This window comes from Cucurbita moschata, unplaced genomic scaffold, assembly GCF_002738365.1.
Source record: "Cucurbita moschata cultivar Rifu unplaced genomic scaffold, Cmos_1.0 Cmo_Scf00050, whole genome shotgun sequence".
Lineage (NCBI taxonomy): Eukaryota > Viridiplantae > Streptophyta > Magnoliopsida > Cucurbitales > Cucurbitaceae > Cucurbita > Cucurbita moschata.
In genome coordinates this window covers 1,347,377-1,371,412 of record NW_019268566.1, presented here as the reverse complement: position 1 = coordinate 1,371,412, position 24,036 = coordinate 1,347,377, and the positions used below count along the sequence as shown (strand labels likewise).

At 35.1% G+C, this 24,036-nt stretch overlaps 3 protein-coding genes across 3 annotated transcripts; 1 reads left to right on the top strand and 2 right to left on the bottom strand.

Annotated features, from left to right (window-relative positions):
- Window positions 1–945: 945 nt before the first annotated feature.
- On the bottom strand, window positions 946–2,839 carry LOC111435633 (putative zinc finger protein CONSTANS-LIKE 11; the record flags this gene model as incomplete). The annotated part of the gene is made up of 4 exons (XM_023073070.1): window positions 946–1,151; window positions 1,610–1,738; window positions 1,868–2,017; window positions 2,093–2,839. Coding segments are annotated over 4 exons (1,089 nt in total), but the record flags the coding sequence as incomplete, so codon positions are not given.
- Window positions 2,840–6,314: 3,475 nt separating this feature from the next.
- Window positions 6,315–7,302, bottom strand: LOC111435580 (E3 ubiquitin-protein ligase RHA1B). The gene has a single exon (XM_023072985.1). It carries the CDS (start codon window positions 7,222–7,224, stop codon window positions 6,691–6,693), a length of 534 nt encoding a protein of 177 aa, XP_022928753.1. The 5' UTR covers window positions 7,225–7,302; the 3' UTR covers window positions 6,315–6,690.
- Window positions 7,303–18,115: 10,813 nt separating this feature from the next.
- On the top strand, window positions 18,116–20,656 carry LOC111435802 (BTB/POZ domain-containing protein At1g63850-like). The gene is made up of 2 exons (XM_023073359.1): window positions 18,116–19,294; window positions 19,375–20,656. Exons 1-2 carry the CDS (start codon window positions 18,317–18,319, stop codon window positions 20,335–20,337), a joined length of 1,941 nt encoding a protein of 646 aa, XP_022929127.1. The 5' UTR covers window positions 18,116–18,316; the 3' UTR covers window positions 20,338–20,656.
- Window positions 20,657–24,036: the final 3,380 nt, after the last annotated feature.

The following is a 24,036-nucleotide window of genomic DNA, read 5'->3' as shown; positions in this document are numbered from 1 at the left end:
GGTTAAATTATAATTTATCATACACTTCCCCTTGTTAATTTTAGTTAACTTCCTATTTATATTTTTATTTATTTATTTTAATTATTCGTATAATATAATAATGTGTATAAAAATAAAAAAATATAAAAATTTCATTTATGGGAGGTTGGTTTAAACATTGAATTCCGATGAGGTTTCGCTAATTTAAGCCTCGAGCGTTGATTAGAGAAAGTCAACGAAAAAACTATAACACTTACAAGGAAGGTAGTTGGTGGTGTGAGTCAGGGATATAATGGTTGAATACGGGTTGCATGAATCCCGGAGAGATAATGGTTCGATAACGACAAGGAAGACGGATAGAGATGTTCATTTAATCTACCTGGAATGAGGCTGAGAATTCTCGTTTAAACGAGAAATGGAGGAGAGAATAGGAAGAGATTTCTCTCCTTAACTAAACGGGATCAGACATAGAGACTACATTTCTCGTCTCCGTCCTCGTCTCACTTGTCTCTTTATATGGTAAAATAAAAATTAGTATTTATATTTTTTTTAGAAAAATGAAAAATTGATTTTTGTTTTTAAAATGTTTTCTCATATTTTCCTTAATATACGTTTTATATATCTATTAAAGAATTATGTCAGTTTTTTTTAGTTTTCAAAATTATTTTATATAAATATAAATGAAATTTATTTGTGTTATTCAATAAATGTGAAAAATTATTTAAAAAAATATGGAAAATTTAAAATTTTAATTAAGAAAAAAAAAGAATATTATATAATTTTCACTTTCCCGGGAAACAAACACAATAAAAGTAAGAAAAGCATTGGAAAAAGGGAAAATAGAAAATCCCCACGGAATATGAATTTTAATTTTAAATTGTTTTTATTATTATTATTATTATTATTATTGGAATCAATTACTATTTACACACAAAATGTCAGAAATATTATATAATATTTTTATCTCATAAATTGATTTCTTTTATATATTTTTTACCTCCCTAACCACTACCTTCAACGCTGTAAAAAACTCCAATAATTCTTATTTTACTGACATTTTTTTACCATAACCAAAAAAAAAATTCTCCTTCTTCTTCTTCAAAGTATGATCAAAATCCACAATACTGAAACTGCATCTGTCCGTACACTTCCCCATATTCCTTTCCTTCAATCTGCATCCCAAAATAATAATAATAATTTTAATTATTATGTAAATATTTATTTTTCCTTTTTTTAGTTACATTTTTTAAAATTATAAAAACATTTTATTCTTGTTTTGAGGAAATTACTCCATTTATTTAAAATATTAAATTATTTTTATCCGCACCTTTTATTTTATTTTATAATAATTTCCAAAAAAAAATAGAGCTCTCAGTCTAAGTCTAACTCAACTCAATCATCATATTGGGTTGTTTTTTAATTATTTAAAAAATTATAGGGTAGAAATTATAATAATGAATAAATTTAATTAGGAAAAATAAAAATGGGAAATTGGTAAAATTGAGATGAGGTGGCAAAAATTGGAAATTTGAGGGGGGAGAAACTGAGTTCATTGATGCCACGTAAGCGGATTAAAGAGCTGAGGTGGAAATATCCCGAAAAGAATCGGAAAAGAAAAAGAAAATTATACCCAGAAATCATCTTCGTCTTCTTCCCTGGTTGAACATGCAGCTTTGGGAATCTCTCCAGGCTCGTCATTGCGTGCAAATCTGCCACGTATTCTCGGCCGGTTGTCGGCTAGCGTTTTCCGACATGCATACTGTTACCAAAAACCACACACCCTCTTCCATTAATGGCCGCCGATCATCAATTTCTTAAGCTTTGATCATTTCAAATTCCCAGAAAAAGAAAAAAAAAGAACAAAAATCTCTTACTCTGTCTTTCTAACCTTGATCGTCTTGTTGTAATTCCTCTGCGTTCGTTTTGCTCTGTATTTTGAAATCCTCTCTTTTCTCTCCTCTGCACTGTATCTTCCCACTTTGAAATTCCCTTCCTCCATTAACGAGCTTCCGTTCTCCGATCGCCCCCTGCCGGAATTCTGGACGGAGATTCCATCACAAACAGAGTATTAAAAAATGGGTTTTTGAGTCGGAGGAGGAAAAACAGAGCATACCTGTAAGTCGCCGGCGCTGAAAACTCGTCGGATTTGCGAGGAGAAAAAGTCAGATTCTGGGCAGGGGAGGGACTGATTGGGGAAATTTGGAGAGTCCATGAGAAGCGATTCGAGACGGGATTGGCCGCCGAGGAAGCCTGGCTTTTCACTGAAGCTTCTGTGGAGGAAAGATTTGTCGGCGGCGGCGGCGGCATTTTCAATTGGGTCGAAACAGAGGGGTTGATTGAAGGAGTTTGAATTGAGATGGAAATTGGAGAGATTTTGAAACCCATTTGAGGAAGAAGAAGAAGGATCGGCGAGGAGAGGGAAATCGTTTCCATGAGAGAGGGATAAGCCCTGCATCGGTATGAACTGATCCAGAGGATTGGGATTTTGATTGAGATTGGGATTGGAATTGGAATTGGAATTGAATTCCTCGGCGAGTGGGTTAAGAACATCAATGGCGGAATCAGAGAAATTGGGAGAATAAGGATCAGAGAAGAATTGAAGCTCTGCATCAGAAGGGAAAACCAAATCGGAGGAAGAACAGCGAAACAGAGACGACGACGAAGAAGAATCGCCATGAATGAACAGATCAGAAGACATGGAAACGAACAAGATTCCTGTTCCTGTTGCTGTTCCTGTTCCTGTTCCTGTTCTTGTCTCTGAAACAAAACCCAGAAAGGAAGAAGAACTGATAGGAAAAGGAAGAAGAAGGAAGAGATATTTAAACAGAGGAGGAGGAAGCAGAGCATGAAGAAGAAGCCATTACTGCTGGACTATAAAAACACTTTCACTTTGCAAATATGCCATCAAGTCATCATCAACAATTTTTTTATTTAATCCAATTAAATTAAAATATAATAAGGTACCTTTTATGAAAATAAATAAAATTTTAATTTTAATCTCCGGTTCATGAACTAAACTTAGCTTTTACTTTTCGACGGTTTCGGTATCCCGTCGTTTAGTTCGATAATTACAAATGTGAAAATCGTGACTTATAAAATGGTAAGAAGTACTGGTCGTTTTATTTGCTAAGTTATGCTCGGTCAATTTACATTTTTGTTTTAGTTGCATGCCATTATTTTATAATTTAAATTATTTAATCGTTTTTGAATGATAATATTTGATCAAATTATAGAAATTAATTTAGTTGGAATGAAATTTTAGGTGATTAATTTATACCCATTTTTAAAAGAACTAAAAATATATATATATATATTAATGGGAGTATTTTTCATTATTTTTTTATCACTAAAATTATTTTTTTAAGAATTGAGAAAATTAAAAAAATTATATATTTAAAAACTGTCTTTAAATTTTAAAATAAGTTCAAAAATATTTTTATTGTTTAAAAAATATTTTTATATTTTTACGGTACACTTTTTAAAAATACTCATAAACTTTCGTCCATTAAACCTAAATTTTATTTTTAAAAAGAAATCATATTATTATTAATGTTTTTCAATTATATACTTAAAAAAATTAAAGAGTATTTTTTAAACTGTATTTTTGAATTATATATCATTTTCCTATTTCATTATTAATGTTTTAAATCTTATTTAAAAAAGCAATATCGTGAAAATTAAAATAAAAAATCTCTAGTTGTCGACCTCTTGACTATAAAAGTCTAGTCGAGGGTCAGCTTCTCTCACACACGCACACAACCTGAGACAAAGTCCTCGTCAAACCGTCATCACGACTTGACTCATCTTCTCGGCTTAACCTTCTGCTCTAAGTTTTTTTTCTTATACTCGATCACCATCGTCGATATCAGTTGGATTATAGCTCCAAAAAGCTTATTACGAAGGGTTATATGCAAGTTGTCCAGTGGAATTTAGATTTGATCTCGACTTTTTTTTTTTTTTTTGGAGAAGTACCGTGGATAAATTTGATTATAAGTTTTGGTCTCTCCCATGTTCGAAATTAACTACTTGTTAATTTCACAAAACTTACTGCTAATTTGGGTAGATCTTTAAACTTTTTTTTTTTTATTAAAGTTGAAATATTAGATTCCGTTGATTTTTGTTGTTAATGCAAGGTCACCCGTTAATCGAGATCACCGTACACTTTGAGTTCATATTTTATTTTCTTATTTTGGAAGGGGATCAGGATTTTGACTTTATTCATCGTTTCCGAGAACTAGTCATAAGCAAACAGCTAAATAATCAAGATCTCTATGCATCGTTTAAGGTCGAGTTCGACGGTTCTAATCCACAGGACATATCCGTGCGGATAATCCACTTTAAAAAAATCAGTTAATCGATTCGCAGTATATTACTGTGTATGTATGCATATGTAATCTCGACCAGAGAATTTCTTACTAAGTATTTTCAATATTCATCATCTTAAAACTTTTCAGATAAAGACAGACGTGTTGCAAGAGTGACGTGAAGGGTTCCTAACGAAACTATGGTATTTAATTTTAATTTTAATTTTTTTTTAATTGTGCTTTTTTCTAATTTCTAATAAATTCAAAATATTTGGTTTGTAATTAAAAAAAAAAACAAATATATATATATATATATATATATATATATATATATGATGGAAGAGAGAGAAATAAGAGAAAAAATGTGAGAAAAATCTAAAAAAACATATAAATTTGAGAAACAAACTTTTTGTAGTTTCTCAAATTTGATATTTTTTTTAATTTAAAAACTTTGGAGATTATCAATAATATTTTTTTTAATAATTGTATTAATAAATAAATAAATAAATAAATATATATATATATATATTATTATAAGCTACCAAAAAAAATCTTTAATAAACTATATAATAAATAAATACCAAAATAATATAACATTTTTTTTATTTCGTAAATATTTAACACTCAAAACCAAACATATTAGCTCATAAAATAAAAATAATTAAATCGAAAGAAAATAAATGGGCCGAGCCTTACTAAAGAAATGGGCCAAGAGAGGGTTTGGGCCAATGCTCACTACAAGAAATGGGCCTGAGAGATGAGTTGGGCCACAAATAATGACAGGCTGTCAGCCCACCTATAATTGGTTTATTTAAGTCGATGAGAAATATTATGAAAAAAGTTTAAAACAATTAATAATTATAATTATTAACTAAACTTTTGGTTAAAAGTAATTTAATGTTAAAGAACCAAACATGTTGAAATTACCCATATTGGACGTATCGTAACATGATTAGTAGTGTTTAAAAAATTTAATGGTTCAAAAAACTAGATCAATCCAACCCAACACGTTACGAACTTATTTGGGTTGGACCGAGTTCAAATAAATTAAAACTTATGTATTGGGTTGATTGAGGAGTTCCCGTAGAATTAAATTGAGTTGAATTGAACAAATTCGAATTTATTGTTATGAATAAATAACGGGAAGAACCCAACCCAACCCAAAAGTTTATGGTTGAGTTGGGTTGGGTTTATTATTTAACCATAGTTAAAAGAAATGTTACGGTACCATAGTTAAAAAATGTTACATAGAAATTTGGAGACAAAATAATTTAAAAATTCTTTTAATAAAAAAAAAAATGAAAAAGCTATCCATGGATTGTCCTTTGGGACGATGCTTTTTAACAAGTTTTTGCAGAGATTGTTTCTTCATTTACAGAGCATCACATGTGACTCACATGTCTAACCCCCACATTTTTTTTTTTTTTTTTTTTTGTTTCAATTCCATTCCATCTTTTAATCTTATTGTGATTCTAGTTTAGACTAGAAACTTGTTATTTGTACGTTAGGAATTATTCAAATCGTTGTCGAGATTGTTGACCGATCTTGAATTCTTATTAATTTTGTTTGCTTTTGACAATTTTAATATCTTATCTTGAATTAAATTTGTTCTTAAGATTATAATTACTTTAATTATAAGGTTTGATAAAAGAGCCAAAAATTGGACCCAAAATTCAATGATCGAGTAGCGGAAACTACCAATGTGGGGTAAGGTAGGAGCATAAGGAATATCTAGTGGAGTGGTGAATGGGTAGAGATTAAAAGAATACAAACCTGGCCAACAAAATTCTCAAATCTAGATGCGAAGTAAAATGCCACAAAATATTCCAAACCAAACCAATCTAATAGCAACAATGTTCTTCAATAACCTCATCCCCATACCTCAGTTTCACAATTTCTTGAGAAGTAAACAGAATTTGAGTTAATTGAGTTTGATCATTAGAAATAGTATATGAGAAAAGAAGAACGGTGGAAGTTATGATACAGTTCAAGACTGAGAAAGAATTTGAACTCAAACTACAAATTCATTCCACCGCAGCAAATCTCATACTGTATCGATTTCAATTTCTAATCCATTAGTGGAATTGTTAGAAACAGAGAGAGGAATTAGAGGATTAGAAGAAGAAGATGATGATGATGATCTAATTCTGAGACCTGTAATTGATTTGATTTGATTTGANTTTTCAGTTTTTTTTAGGAACTTTTTTTTTTTTTTTTTTTTTTTTTTTTTTTTTTTTTTGTATGTACAGAAGAACAACAAACATATCCCCTCCATCAAACTCAATCCATCTCCATCTCCATCTCCATCTCTTTCCCCTCTTTTTCTCACTTCTTTATTCTGTTTTCAGATATCGATTCATGAGAAGAAAGCAGCAACATCAACAAAACAAAATCTAATCTCCAAAAGCTACAAACCAGCAGAGAGAAGAGTCGAAGAAGAAGAATCGCTGTGGAGTGCTTCAAAGATTTCCGAATCCTCCCAAAGCCTATCGTCAAAATTACAAACACCGCTCCGCAAATCACCTGGAATGAACACCGTCCGGCACAACGGACAGGTCCTCTGTCCATAACCGATCCACCGATCGAGGCATCCGCGGTGGAAGATATGGCGACAGTTAGCGAGGCGGCGGATCTCGTCGTCAGACTCAAACTCGTACAGGCACACGGCGCAGCTCTCCGGCGGATCCAAAAGCTCCGAAAACTTCACGACGGGGAGAATCTCACGGAGAACTGCCGCGGAGAGAGGATCAAGGTCCGTCAACGGTCCCGTAGTAAAGGAATCGGACTGATTGGGCCAGAGAATGTCCGGTTCGAGAAAATCTTGAAGCCCTAGGAGGCGGAAGAGAAGGGAGATAAGCTTCCTGAGGAAGCCGAGGACGGAGAGTACGTGGATGAAGAGCTTTGGAAGAAGAAGCTCAGTGTAGCTTGCCGGAAAGCCCATGGCTGAACTGTAAACAGAACCAGTAGAGAGAGAGATAGAAATCCGGAAGAGATGATGAATGGAATTATGCCGTGAGAAAGACGGCCAATTCCTATTTATAGACCAATCTTATAAATAATGCTATTTTTTAATTAAATAATATATATATATATATATATATATTTGTAATTTTTAATTCCTTTTTTCTACGCGTAATTCTCTTTATTTTTTGTTAAAAGAAAAATAATTTTAACACAAGCTAAAAGATTATAATTTTCTTTCAAAATATTAATTATTAAATATTTAGAGTAGATTTAAAATTATTTTTAAAATATTAAAAATATTTAAGTGACATTCGAGTAAAGGAAGGTACAAACCGAAATCACATCTGAATTAGAGTAATCACCTCCAAAAAATTGTCTATACAAACATGAATGAACCGAACTCTAAAATTAAGAGTGTTTTGTTTCGAGCAGTTTTATGTTGGGTGACCACATGCTAATAGGACTCGTGTTGGTTTCCGAGCAGTTCTCACACTCTTGGAATGACCCCGGCAAGGGAGTATGGGACCAAAAAGAGGAAAGGGATGGTGATGGTCTTTGAAAAGAAAAGTCCTACACATAGGGTTGTAGTCCTAATGGGTAGCCCCACACACCATCATCTAGGAAGGTCACTTAAGTAATTGTGGGGCACTTTCAATTAACAAATCAAATTGAAAACTATGTATTATATTATCATTCTCTCTCAAACTATATACTTCAACCATATGTCACCATCAACTATACACTATAACTTCAACATTTTAGTTTGTATTATTGACGATATATTTATTAATATAATCCACCGTCCAAACATATTCGACTCCGTTTTATAAATGGATGGTAAAAAAATTATAATGTATGCCTTGCGACATGACTACGTGGCTACTTCTGAGATCCCATATCAGGTTGGAGAGGAGAACGAAACATTCTTTATCAGGGTGTGGCGACGCGTTTTAAAATCGTGAGGTTGACAACGATACGTAACGAGGCAAAGCGGACAATATTTGTTAGTGGTAGACTTGGGTTGTTACAAATGGTATTAGAGTCAGACGGCGGTGTGCCAGCGAGGACATTGAGCCCCTAAGAGAGTGGACTGTGAGATCCCACATCAGTTGGAGAGGGAAACGAAACATTCCTTATAAGGGTGTAGAACCCTCTTCCTAACATACACGTTTTAAAACCACGAGACTGATAACGATACGTAACAGGCCAAAACGAACAGTATCTGCTAGTAGTGGACATGGGTTGTTGCACTACTTGTCTTCAATTCTTCGAAGAGTGAAGATTATCATCATGTACCAACACGTGTTCTTTCTATCACCTGCTTCTCAACCATCCTTTACTGAAGACGGGTTTAAATTGAAAGCTCGAGAATCTATTACGAGGTCCATATAATAATAATAATAATAATAAAATATAGAGAGAAATTAATGTGATGTGATTTAATAATTATGGAAAAGGGAGATGAAAGTGGATGTTTAGGGGGTACCCTACCAAAGGGCATAATACCTTATACCGCCAAACCCCATTTGACATCTATGTCTAATACGGCCACAACATTGGGTGCCCTACCCAATTACCCTCCTTTACTTTCCATTCACATACATTCCATCCATTCCTCTATGAACTTGCAACCAAACAAAATTAGGGTAAGACTAGTTTTATGCTTCCTATAAGAGTCCCCCTCTCTCGAGCTATACCAATCGTTACAATTATTGTTCCGCGCAGGTTGTCTCTTTCTCGGTTACTAAAATCTTGCCATCTGGAAAGTACTGGTACTCCATCGCTTCATCTACTAGTAAGACCCTGTTTTCATGGTCTGGACTGTCACTGTTGCGCAAATGACTTTTGCTTTCTTTTCCTTTGATTACAAAGACGTTTCAGTTCTCCAGGTTGTCTCTTGCCTGTCCATTGGTTCAACCGTGGTTTGAAAGGTTGACTGATTCTCAAATCTCTGAATCTATGCTTATCTTTAACTCTCGTGTATTATTCTTATTGTAAGCAAAGAGTGAAATTTTGAAATGGGGGTGAGTGTAACAGCCCAAGCCCAACGATAGCAGATATTGTCCTCTTTGAGATTTCTCTTTCGGGTTTCCCCTCAAGGTTTTTAAAACGCGTCTGCTAGGAAAAGTTTCTACACCTTATAAAAAATGTTTCGTTCTCTTCCCCAATTGACGTGGGATCTCACAATCCACCCCCTTTGAGGTCCAGTGTCCTCACTGACACTCACTCCCTTATCCAAATCGATGTGGGACCCCCCAATCCACTCCGTTTGAGACCCAACGTCCTTGCTGGTATACCGCCTAGTGTCCACCCCTTTCGAAGCTCAGTCTCCTCGCTGGCACATCGCTAGGTGTCTAGCTCTAATACCATTTGTAAAGTCATTGATTAGTCTAAGAAAATTAGGGGGAAAAACAGGTAAATGATTTGAAAAGCTTATCAAATGGGTTTGTTATAGGCTACCACTATTGCACGAATGACTCTTGCTTTCTTTTCTTATGGTTACAAAGACGTTTCAATTTCCGAGGTTGTCTCTTGCCTGTCCATTGATTCAACAGTGATTTAAAAGGTTGACTACTGATTCTAAAACCTATGAATCTACGCTTATTTTCAACTCTCCTAAAATTACAACGAACCATTATTGCTTAGAGATCGTAAATAAACAGTAAAAAAAATCGAAATTAGAGTGAGGATCGTTCTTGTAGATAGATGAAACGTGACAAACGAGGTAAAACAGAAGATCCATGGATGATTTGAAAAGCTTGTCATGTTATAGGACATTGGATTGACCCACCCCACCACCATGGTTGCTTCATATTCACAAGTTTGTTGAATACAAATAAACCTAAAGTTAAAATGGGTTCAATGGAAGAGCCCCCATTTTCCCTCTTGCACCTCTGTCATTATGGCTCTATTAGGGACATGGAGAACATGTAGGCCACCTATATCCAACCATATTATATATCATATCCTCTATCTTTGCTTTATCGTGTAGGCATAAACGTTACGTTCGATGTGCTAAGCTGAGAATGTGATATTTGAAGATAAAAGTACTGTGGACGTCGACTAGTTTTTGAAGTGATTGATAATGAGTATTTTTCAAATTATATCATTAATTATTTAGATTGAGCGTTCAAACTTGTTTCAAAAATACCACCTTTGAAAAGTGTTTCAATCATGCCTCGATACTTTCAATCTTTTTTAAAATGTTGAAAAATGTAACATTTCTTATATGGNATATATATATATATATATATATTTGTAATTTTTAATTCCTTTTTTCTACGCGTAATTCTCTTTATTTTTTGTTAAAAGAAAAATAATTTTAACACAAGCTAAAAGATTATAATTTTCTTTCAAAATATTAATTATTAAATATTTAGAGTAGATTTAAAATTATTTTTAAAATATTAAAAATATTTAAGTGACATTCGAGTAAAGGAAGGTACAAACCGAAATCACATCTGAATTAGAGTAATCACCTCCAAAAAATTGTCTATACAAACATGAATGAACCGAACTCTAAAATTAAGAGTGTTTTGTTTCGAGCAGTTTTATGTTGGGTGACCACATGCTAATAGGACTCGTGTTGGTTTCCGAGCAGTTCTCACACTCTTGGAATGACCCCGGCAAGGGAGTATGGGACCAAAAAGAGGAAAGGGATGGTGATGGTCTTTGAAAAGAAAAGTCCTACACATAGGGTTGTAGTCCTAATGGGTAGCCCCACACACCATCATCTAGGAAGGTCACTTAAGTAATTGTGGGGCACTTTCAATTAACAAATCAAATTGAAAACTATGTATTATATTATCATTCTCTCTCAAACTATATACTTCAACCATATGTCACCATCAACTATACACTATAACTTCAACATTTTAGTTTGTATTATTGACGATATATTTATTAATATAATCCACCGTCCAAACATATTCGACTCCGTTTTATAAATGGATGGTAAAAAAATTATAATGTATGCCTTGCGACATGACTACGTGGCTACTTCTGAGATCCCATATCAGGTTGGAGAGGAGAACGAAACATTCTTTATCAGGGTGTGGCGACGCGTTTTAAAATCGTGAGGTTGACAACGATACGTAACGAGGCAAAGCGGACAATATTTGTTAGTGGTAGACTTGGGTTGTTACAAATGGTATTAGAGTCAGACGGCGGTGTGCCAGCGAGGACATTGAGCCCCTAAGAGAGTGGACTGTGAGATCCCACATCAGTTGGAGAGGGAAACGAAACATTCCTTATAAGGGTGTAGAACCCTCTTCCTAACATACACGTTTTAAAACCACGAGACTGATAACGATACGTAACAGGCCAAAACGAACAGTATCTGCTAGTAGTGGACATGGGTTGTTGCACTACTTGTCTTCAATTCTTCGAAGAGTGAAGATTATCATCATGTACCAACACGTGTTCTTTCTATCACCTGCTTCTCAACCATCCTTTACTGAAGACGGGTTTAAATTGAAAGCTCGAGAATCTATTACGAGGTCCATATAATAATAATAATAATAATAAAATATAGAGAGAAATTAATGTGATGTGATTTAATAATTATGGAAAAGGGAGATGAAAGTGGATGTTTAGGGGGTACCCTACCAAAGGGCATAATACCTTATACCGCCAAACCCCATTTGACATCTATGTCTAATACGGCCACAACATTGGGTGCCCTACCCAATTACCCTCCTTTACTTTCCATTCACATACATTCCATCCATTCCTCTATGAACTTGCAACCAAACAAAATTAGGGTAAGACTAGTTTTATGCTTCCTATAAGAGTCCCCCTCTCTCGAGCTATACCAATCGTTACAATTATTGTTCCGCGCAGGTTGTCTCTTTCTCGGTTACTAAAATCTTGCCATCTGGAAAGTACTGGTACTCCATCGCTTCATCTACTAGTAAGACCCTGTTTTCATGGTCTGGACTGTCACTGTTGCGCAAATGACTTTTGCTTTCTTTTCCTTTGATTACAAAGACGTTTCAGTTCTCCAGGTTGTCTCTTGCCTGTCCATTGGTTCAACCGTGGTTTGAAAGGTTGACTGATTCTCAAATCTCTGAATCTATGCTTATCTTTAACTCTCGTGTATTATTCTTATTGTAAGCAAAGAGTGAAATTTTGAAATGGGGGTGAGTGTAACAGCCCAAGCCCAACGATAGCAGATATTGTCCTCTTTGAGATTTCTCTTTCGGGTTTCCCCTCAAGGTTTTTAAAACGCGTCTGCTAGGAAAAGTTTCTACACCTTATAAAAAATGTTTCGTTCTCTTCCCCAATTGACGTGGGATCTCACAATCCACCCCCTTTGAGGTCCAGTGTCCTCACTGACACTCACTCCCTTATCCAAATCGATGTGGGACCCCCCAATCCACTCCGTTTGAGACCCAACGTCCTTGCTGGTATACCGCCTAGTGTCCACCCCTTTCGAAGCTCAGTCTCCTCGCTGGCACATCGCTAGGTGTCTAGCTCTAATACCATTTGTAAAGTCATTGATTAGTCTAAGAAAATTAGGGGGAAAAACAGGTAAATGATTTGAAAAGCTTATCAAATGGGTTTGTTATAGGCTACCACTATTGCACGAATGACTCTTGCTTTCTTTTCTTATGGTTACAAAGACGTTTCAATTTCCGAGGTTGTCTCTTGCCTGTCCATTGATTCAACAGTGATTTAAAAGGTTGACTACTGATTCTAAAACCTATGAATCTACGCTTATTTTCAACTCTCCTAAAATTACAACGAACCATTATTGCTTAGAGATCGTAAATAAACAGTAAAAAAAATCGAAATTAGAGTGAGGATCGTTCTTGTAGATAGATGAAACGTGACAAACGAGGTAAAACAGAAGATCCATGGATGATTTGAAAAGCTTGTCATGTTATAGGACATTGGATTGACCCACCCCACCACCATGGTTGCTTCATATTCACAAGTTTGTTGAATACAAATAAACCTAAAGTTAAAATGGGTTCAATGGAAGAGCCCCCATTTTCCCTCTTGCACCTCTGTCATTATGGCTCTATTAGGGACATGGAGAACATGTAGGCCACCTATATCCAACCATATTATATATCATATCCTCTATCTTTGCTTTATCGTGTAGGCATAAACGTTACGTTCGATGTGCTAAGCTGAGAATGTGATATTTGAAGATAAAAGTACTGTGGACGTCGACTAGTTTTTGAAGTGATTGATAATGAGTATTTTTCAAATTATATCATTAATTATTTAGATTGAGCGTTCAAACTTGTTTCAAAAATACCACCTTTGAAAAGTGTTTCAATCATGCCTCGATACTTTCAATCTTTTTTAAAATGTTGAAAAATGTAACATTTCTTATATGGGTATGGAAATCTTTCCCTAGTGGACACGTTTTGAAATTGAGAGGCTGACAGTGATACGTAAGGGGGCCAAAGCGGACAATATCTACTAACAGTGAGTTTGAGCTGTTATAAATTGTATCAGAGCTAACATTAGGCGATATGCTAGCGAGGAAGTTGGGCCCACTATTGTGGGAGTGGATTGTGAGATCCCACATCGGTTGGAGAGGGAAACGAAACATTCTTTATAAGGGTGTGGAAACCTCTCTCTAGTATACGCATTTTAAAAATTGTAAAGCTGACGGCGATATATAAGAAGCCAAAGTGGACAATATGTACTAACAATGAGTTTGAGCTGTTACAAATTGTATCAGAGCTAGACATTAGGCGATATGCTAATGAGGAAGTTGGGCCCACTGTTGCGAGTGTGGATTGTGTGTTATAAATTGTATCAGAGCTAGACATTACGCGATATGCCAGTGAGGAAGTTGAGCCCACTGTTGCGAGGGTGGGTTGTGTGTTACAAATTGTATCAGAGCTAGACATTACGCGATATCCAGTGAGGAAGTTGGGTCCACTGTTGCGAGGGTGGATTGTGAGATCCCAGATTGGTTGGAGAGGAGAACGCGATATGCCAGTGAGGAAGTTGGGCCCACTGTTGCGAGAGTGGATTGTGAGATCCCAGATTGGTTGGAGAGGGGAACGAAACATTCTTTATAAGGATGTGAAAACCTCGTTTTAAAAACTGTGAAGCTGACGACGATACGTAAGGGGTCAAAATGAACAATATCTACTAACGGTGAGTTTGAGCTATTCAAATTGTATTAGAGCTAGACATTAGGTGATATGCCAGCGAGGAAGTTGGGCCCACTATTGCAAGGGTGGATTGTGAGATCCTAGATCGGTTGGAGAGGGGAACGAAACATTCTTTACAAGGGTGTGGAAACCTCTTTCTAGCATACGCATTTTAAAAACTATGAAGCTGGCGATAATACGTAAGGGGCTAAAGCAGACAATATCTACTAACAGTGAGTTTGAGCTGTTACAAATTGTATCAGAGCTAGACATTAGGCGATGCAATATGCCAGCGAGGAAGTTATGCCCACTACTGCATGGGTGAATTGTAAGATCCCACATCAGTCGAAGAACAGAACGAAACATCCTTTATAAGAGTGTGGATACACGTACACGTACATATACACATACACATACATATATGCACGCGCATGTCTATATCTATATATATATATATATATGATATAGGTCTTACATTCGTACAGACGTAAAGGACAACATAAGTGGATGCCAATGGACAGCAACAAAGATTCAGTGTGATAGAAAGTTAAAAAGGAAAAGTGACATGAAATTCTGAAAAAGCTAATTTATCTTGTAACACAACTGTCACCAACAAACAACCAAAAACCGTATAAAATATGGTCTCAATTTTTGTTGTGTCAGTAGTTGTCTTAATACTACACCAATCTCATGTCTCAAAATGGCATCAAACAAACAAATAACCCCCAAAATCTCTTATGTTTATAGGATAAATTAATTAAACAACCCCAACCTGTTTGCCCAGTTCATATAATTTATACATACCGATGATACTCACCTCAGACTTTGTTCCTCATTTACACTCCACACTGACTAGGATGTCACATGCTTCACTACAACTATTGTAATTTAGTCTAAGGATTCATACTTGTCGGTCCGTCCGTACGTACTCTACTCGGTTTTTCATGTCTTGGCTGCTTATTGCGTTGAAGATGTGAACACGGTCTGCACATCGCTTAGAAGTGAAAAACTTCTAAACATATGATATGTACGTCTGTAGAATCAAGGAGAGGTATATGAATGAACCGAGACCACATCCAACTAAAAGTGATATGTGAACACGAACTGCACGTCGCGTAGAGGTGAAAAATAAACAGAAGTATATACGCCTGTGGAATCAAGGAGAGTGATACTAATAGTAATTTATACAAATAACCGTGTTTCTGTCTAATGACTCAAACATAGAAATTCCATCGCACTTTTGCAGTAACGAAAAAAAGATTGTGCGACATTTGTTTTAACCCAGTGAACAAGTCAGTCGTGAGAAATTCGGACTTTGCGTATAATGTCAACGTATGCTCGATTCTCAAGTCACGGTTGAGAGATGTTTTAGAAAACGTGAGTGAGTAAATACGTTAGAAAGTGATTAAGCAATAACAACATGTTTGACAATATATAACTCGGGTAGAAAGAAGTGACAACTAGTCATATATGCATTTTGAGGCATTTTAGCCCTGACGGGGGAAAACATGATTTTGGTGACCGATTACACACCTCCATATTGACACGACAATAAAGAGAAAATGTCTGTCCAAGCTGAATACATGTAAAAGGGTTTGAAACAGACATGCAATCATGAACAAGCATGATCGGGATATTCGATATGCAATTATAGACAACACGCTTTGAACGAGCATGACCGTGATATAAGTAGGTCAAAGTCATATGAGACCGACGAAGAACATGAAAGCGATCGAGTGATTGGACAAGGAGCATTAAAATAATATTATTTAAAAAAATAGAATATTAAGAAAATGGTGATTTTGAAAAAATGATTAAAATAATATTATATTTAGGCGTAAGGAGCGAAAAGGAGTGATGGTAGTTGCAGAGACACGGACGCCTACAGGTCAAGAACCGTGGGTCAAGTTGACACGTGGGTTGTCTCTTCCATGTTTCCTCTCTTTTCTTTTCTAATTATTAATAATTTCATTATTGTCCTTCTTAATTTTTTTTTTATATATATAATTTTTTTCTAATATATATTTAATTTCCTTTATTTTTTTTAAAAAAGATAAATGTTCTATTAAATATAAATATAAATTTATATCTATAAAATTTAAAATTTATGTACTAAATAAATACTAAACATATAATTTAATCTTATTATAATTATAATATAAGAAATTTAATGATTATGATTTTTTTATTAAAATAAACTAAAAAAAAACTAATTTTTGAATGTTTTATAGTAACATAAAAATGAAATAAAATTTAAAATATTATTAACAAAAAAAAAATAAATTAAAAAATCTATTTATAAAGGACCAAATGATAAATTAGGCCTTTTCAAGAATTATTTGAAGAAAACTGTTTTTGATAATTTATAATTTATTTATTTTGAATTTCAAGATTCTTCCAAACTAAAATAATTTAAATTATAATCTTACTATTCATCTACGTACATCAACAGTACTAATTTTACTGTTGAAATAAGATAATGTCCCCAAAAAAAAAATTAAAATATTATTTCTTTTCATTAAAAGATTTATCCCATTTTCTTTAAATATAAAATATGAAAATATTAAATTATTTATTACTCGGACGTAATCTTAGTTCATTTATGTACTTTTTATTGACTCGAACGTCACGTTTTGTAACCTAGTTATACTAAAAATTGAGGTTACAATTAATTTACCGCATAGTTATTTAAAAAAAAACATTAAAATCGTTATTTTTATTAATAAAAAAAAAGTCAACTCCAAATTTATATTAATTTAAATATATTTGTTAAGAACTCTTTTAAAAATCATTTTACGCATTAAAAATTTAAAAGGCCCTAGTCCATTGGTTTAGGGTTGAAAGGAGTACTAATGGGCTTGGGCTGCTTTTAGGACTAAAGTAATGGACCTGGCCCAAACCAAGCCCACAGCTCTTGAAAAATAAAAAATTATCAACCAATCCCGGAAAATAGGGTTACAATCCAACTATACTAACTCAACCCATCCCTAAATTACTCTTTAAAAAATTAGAATTATTTAACGTTTGTAATAAATGTTAGTGATACATTGTGTGACTTGTAAATATTTTATTAATATAACATGTATCGTGGATAAGTAGATTTTTGTAAAATAATTAAAAATTAACAATCTAACCTAAGTGATAGAATAAATAATTATGTTGGATTCTAAACTCTATTTAGGTTGTCTGGTCACCGACAATTATTATTCATTTAAGTCATTATATTAAAAAAAAAAAATCCAACATAATCTAAAAAATATATATATATATATAAAGTGAAAAAAAAAAGGAAAAGTAAGTAAAATAAATGTTATAAAAAGAATAGAAACAAAATAATATCTTATTCACTATTCAACTTTTTGTAAGGTAAATAAAAATAAATAAATAAATATTAAAATATTATTTCACTCTCCATGTTCTTTTTTTCATGATTTGTTTTGACATGCGTGGTTCCACTCATTTCTTTTAATTTTCATTATGGAAGAATTTTTTTTAGTACAAATGAGAGAGTTTCTAAACCTAAACCGGTGTATGATGAAAGTACACGTACCCTGTTAAAAGAACGATCGTGGGTTTATAGTTAAGGAATACTATTCCGTACCCTATTAGGAAATGATCGTGTATTTATAGTTAAGGAATACTATCTGGATTTGACGTTTTGGAAGAGCCCAAAAAAACTAGACTGTTGTTAAGAAATCCCTTTGTTTCAGGAAGCCATTAAAGCTGGTGGGGGATATCTGCCATTGTTAAGGAATGAACCTTTTCTTCTTCTTTGATCCCTAGTTCCCTATATAGACTGTTGTTGTCTTCTCTTGTATTTACTGTCTCAGCGGCTTCTCCATTGTTCTGTCTTTTTCTTATCTCTCTCGTTTCCACCGCCGTTGTTAATTTCTATGTTCCCTTAATTTAACTCTTTCATTAATTTGCGCAAGCCTATGCTACTTATCAATGGCTGTGCCCGCATCCACAACAGCTACCATCAACAACGCTTCTACGAATTCCAATCAACCCACCAAGCTCAAGCGCCGAAAGTGCAGGGAAATCGTTGTTTCCTCTTCTTCTGCCAATTCCTCTTCTGGGTTTTCGGTTTCTTCTCATCCAAACGTCGATCGCTCTGTTGTGATCGTTTCTTCTGAGGATTCCTGGTGTTTTCCTGCTTCCAAACCCTCTGTAACCCCTCCTGTTCTTCCTCCTCCGCCGCCTCCGCCGCCGTCGCAATCGCATCGGGGGGTTACTTCTCCAACACCCACTAACGGGAATCGAGCATCGGATTCGGTGATCTCGTCGTCTGCTTTCCGGGTTCCGGTAATGGACTTCTCCGGTGCGGCGTTTAACGGTCATTCTGGATCCACCCATGACTCTTTCCCTTCTGGGTTTTCGAAGTTCAACTCTGCTCTCACCGCCGGTCTTTTGAACCCAATGTCGCCGCCGCCGTCCACCGATAAAACCCGATCGAGTCCGACCCTTTTTGAAATGATGGCCAATGAGCCTGATATTCACTCAAGAACTTCTCAGATCCCTTCTCACAGCTCCTCTGTTTTGGTTCATAAGAACCAAATTCCTGTGGAGGACAAGCAGGGTTTGATGATGCAGAGGATTTCTGAGATTTTGGGATCTCGTAGCCCTGGAAATCAGTTCAATGACGCCTCTAGCAGTGATATTCAGCTCACATTGAGCTCTAAGGATGGGATTAGCGTTTGGATCAACGTTCATCGACAAATTCTCGTAGCTCACAGTCGATTTTTCGCATCGAAGCTCTCGGAACGATGGGCGAAACAACAGCAGTCGACATCTCCATACATTGTGGAGATAGCTGATTGTGATGATATTGAAGTGTACATTCAAACCTTGAAATTAATGTATTGTAGAGATCTCAGGAAGAGACTGATGAAAGAAGATGTTCCCAAGATTCTTGGAATTCTAAAGGTATGAGGCTTTTGCTGTTTCATTGATGAATCAATTCACAATGTATGATAATTACTATGTTCGTGGCATTGGCGTTTTAGGTTTCGGCTGCGATCGGGTTTGATGTCGGCGTGTTATCATGTTTGGAGTACTTGGAAGCTGCCCCGTGGGCCGAGGAGGAAGAAGAGAAGGTGGCTTCACTGTTATCTGAGCTTCATCTTGAAGGTGTTGCAGCAGGGGAAGTTCTAAAGAGGGTATCAACTGAAGCTACTGGACTTGAAGATGGCAATGGCAATGGCAATGGCAATGACAATGACAATGAAGAATTACTGCTCAAACTTCTACATGTCGTTCTCGAGGGAAAAGACGAGAAGGCGAGGCGCGAGATGAAAGGATTAGTTTCAAAGATGCTTCGTGAGAGTTCATCGCCGAACGACCTTCGAAAAGAATCCTTGTATGCAGCCTGCGATGGTTGTCTGCAGCTGCTGTGCCATCACTTCATGCGAGCAGTCGGGTCGGACTTTGCCGGTGTCGGGGAGATTGCTAAGCAGGCTGATAATTTGCATTGGATTTTAGATATCTTGATTGACAGACAGATAGCTGAAGATTTCTTAAGAACATGGGCATCTCAGTGTGAATTATCAGCTGCTCACTCTAAGGTGCCTGCTGTTCACCGCTTCGAGATCAGCCGAGTTACTGCTCGGTTACTCGTCGGGATCGGAAAAGGCCAACTTCTGGCTCCTAAAGATGTGAGATATCAGCTTTTACAGACCTGGTTGGTGCCATTCTATGATGATTTTGGCTGGATGAGGAGAGCATCAAGAGGCTTTGATCGCCACTTGATTGAGGATGGCCTAAGCAATACAATACTCACTCTACCTTTAGCTTGGCAACAAGACATATTGCTAGCTTGGTTCAATAGATTCATAAATTCAGGCGAAGATTGCCCGAATATACAACGAGGGTTCGAAGTTTGGTGGAGAAGGGCTTTCTCGAGACGCAAAGGTGAACAGGAACGACCTCGACCAATCCGAATCGCCACCCCATCGGCACAGAATTCGTGAACTGCTGCTATACTATACTGTTAAAAGTACAGAAAACTTGGTTCTTTCTTTGATCACTTGAGGCCTCATTCCTTGGTATTGGTTGGTTAGGATCTTAATTCGTCGTGTTTCGATATCTTGTTGACCGTTTATCGAGCATCACTGTTCGTATGAATCTATAAGTTATACCCGAAAAGTCATTGAGTTATTGTTGGAAAGCTCTTATTTATTTGTATTGAAGATCAAGTCATATCTATACGAGGATTGTTCTGTTCTGTTTTATTGATCAAATGTTTAGAATGCTGGCTTAGTTGGAGATATCTAAATGGCTTATTTGTTCGACTCTGTGGTTCCTGTCGATATTCGCTCGTGAAACATTATATTACTTGGAGCTTCACTCTTGCAGCTGTGAGATTTCACATTGGTTGGAGAGGGAAATGAAACATGTTTTATAAGGGCGTGGAAACAAAACCCAAAGAGGACAATATCTGCGAGTGGTGGACTTTGGCGGTTACAAATGGTATCAGAGCTAGATACTGGGTAGGCTGTTAACAAGGACGCTCGGCCCTGAAAGGGGGTGGATTGTGAGATCTCATATCAGTTAGAGAGGGGAAGTTTGAAAGGGAAAGCTCAAAAAGGACCATATCTGCTAGCTAGCGGTGAGCTTGGGTCGTTACAATATCAGAGATATCAAGCGATCTCGAAGATGGTGTTTGCTGCATTTTTGGTGAAAGAACATTGTGCTAATTGTTCCTTTCCCCTTCTGCCAAAAGGTTTGGTTTATTCCATTTGGAGCATATTCAGACATGAACACAGACAAGGAAGGTATAAGCTTAGTTGCAGGTTTTGTTGCTTTAGCAGAGAGAATAGTTTATAACTCCTCTTTCAAGCTTCAATTCTCCTCTCGTGCTTGCTTTTGACGTAAACAACGAGCAATCCTCGTTTATGCTCGTGTTTTGTGTCACGGTCGCATTATTTTGAGACTAGTCAAGCAATTGTGCGGCACTTACTCTCACTTTCGAGTAAGTCAGTAAACTAAAGCTTGAACTTTTGTTGGTACGAGCGACCTATACTCAAGCTTTTGGCCTACCCTCGAAAAATAGTTTTGGAAAACCGAGTCAAAGAAGGTTTTAAAAAACGTTTTGAGAAGCAAGATTATAGGTTAGCAAGCAATAAGAGACGACAACATTTATAACATATAACTCAGGTAGGAAGAATTAATGACCAATCACATCACATATTGTACGTTTTAAGATAAGCATAAATTATAATAATAAAATAATAAACAACTAACTAGTAGGTATATAAGTATATACGGCCACGGATTACATGTCTTAGATAAGCATGACTGTTATACTTTGTGCAGTCAGTCTTACACTGTTTTAAGACTATGATACTAGTGGAAAGCCTGCTCGTCAGGTTAAAATAGCATAATTTAAAAAATTAATTTTTATGAAAAATTATTAAAAAAATAATAATAATTTGTCATAGAATAATAAAATATTGTTACCAAGAGTGGAAAGACTCGTAGAGACTAAAATTAAGATTTTGGTATCTTGAAAATTGGGCCTCAGTGGGCTTGGATGGATCCAAGACTAACATCCAGCGGCCCAATGGGCTTACATGAGTCCAGTACGAGAGGCAATATTTACAGATTTGTAATAATAATTGGAATAAATAAATAAATAAATAAACCATTGAAAATGAAATTTAAAAAATAAAAAATAAAAATAAAACTTCAATTTCTTAGGAATTTGCCAATTTAAACCATATCTAGATATAAATTTAATCCACGGTAATATTTTAAATACGATTACTTTATTTAAAAATATATATTTAATTTTGAAATGAGTAATATTCATATCATAAAAATAAATATTATATTACCATGTCCCTAATAAGATGAAAAAAAGTTGGAAGTTAAAAAAATAATTAAAACATGGAGTGAAAATTATTAAATGAATATTCCACGTAGACATTTATAAATTAGCAGGAAACGTTTGTTTTTGTCGTTTTCTTTGACTTTTGTAGTGTCGGTGAGTCACCTTTCGTGGGAGCTAGGGTGGTTTTATTTTTCTTCCTATTTTATTATAATATTCCTTTAATTTATTTTATATATCCTATTTTTTTTAATGTTTATTCTTCTGTCAATTATTTTATTTCTCACACGTGTTTTCTCCTACCTTACCCTACGTCATTTTCTTTTTTATTTTCTCATTTTTTAATAAACAAGTCTCGCTCTAAATAAATTATAATTCATCCGACATAGTTTCAGTTCATTTAAGATTTGAACACGAGACCGATTAGGATTCTGATACTGTGAATTAAGATTTGAAATGTTAGACGAACACGACTTTCCACAATGGTATGATATTGTCCACTTTGAGCATAAGCTCTCATGGCTTTGCTTTGGGCTTCCCCAAAAGCCCTCATACCAATGGAGTTAGTATTCCTCACTTATAAACCCATGATCACACCCTAAATTAGTCGATGTGGGACTTCCATCATCCAACATGAAATATGGATTTGATATTTAATGGTCTCGACATTTCTTTGTTGTCATTGAAATACCACATACCACATACCCAACGGAATTGTTGTCATTGACATCTTTTTTAGAAAAATTTTTAACAAGTCATCCAACTAGGTACAGTCGATCTTATCCAAAAAGTCGAAACACGAAAACGGGAGTATTCCGGTGAATATTGGCCGTTGATTTTAGAGGACAATCTCATGGGAGGTGGGGGTCACTAGTAAATGGTGTGAGTGGCCCACGTTTACGAAGTGTGATGACGTGGCAACTCCAAATGTTGCAAAATTAAAGAATAAAATTCAAACTACTAGACATGTCAATTCCGTGCCTATCGAACCTAGCCGAGACCCGAAGTCTTCTTTGTCCTCATCTCTATCTTTCTTATCGCTATATAATTTTTAAAATTCTTCATGTATTTTTGTAGACGTCAAGGTAGAGATCTGATTTCATAAGAAATCTGCACCTCGATCTCAATGAAAATTCTCTCGAGAATTTAATTTAAATGTATTCTTATCTGCCAAATAAAATAAATTAAATTTGGGTCGATCGTTTAAGGGTAATTTTGTAAATTTATGCTTATTTTCTTAAGAAAACTATATCATATCGAACATCCAATTCTTCAAAGTCCCAATCAAATTTAAAAAATTCAATAAATTGCTCAACAAATTTCTTCCTTCAACCTACTAAAACTAGTTTTAGGGTTTCATTAAAAAGAAATTCTCGTTTATTTACGAAACAAACCTAAAAGCTTCTAGAAGGTGTTCGGCCGTTCTTATTTCTCATTTTTCGTTTCTTATATTTCAAAAATATTTCTAAAAAATTTTATAGACAGTTTTTGAAGCAATAAAACCATCAATTTTTCTAGGCCAAAAAACCCTCGTTTTTCTCCAAACCCGAAAACGAACCTGAAATATAATTAAAACGTCGATAGTATAGCCTATTCTAATATAAGTAGAGCAAAAGAGTTTGAATTTTATTGGTCGAGCCATTATTACTAAGAGTATCATAGGTATAGTTAAGAAATGAAACGTGAAATCAAGTCGAGTTTAAGAGAATTAAATAAGACATTAAATCACTTAGCATGATTAATTTAGTGATTAGTATAGGTTAATGATGATTACATGGTTTTAATTAGCATTGAATACACCCTATCAATTTCAAACAATCTCCACAAAACCCTAATTACA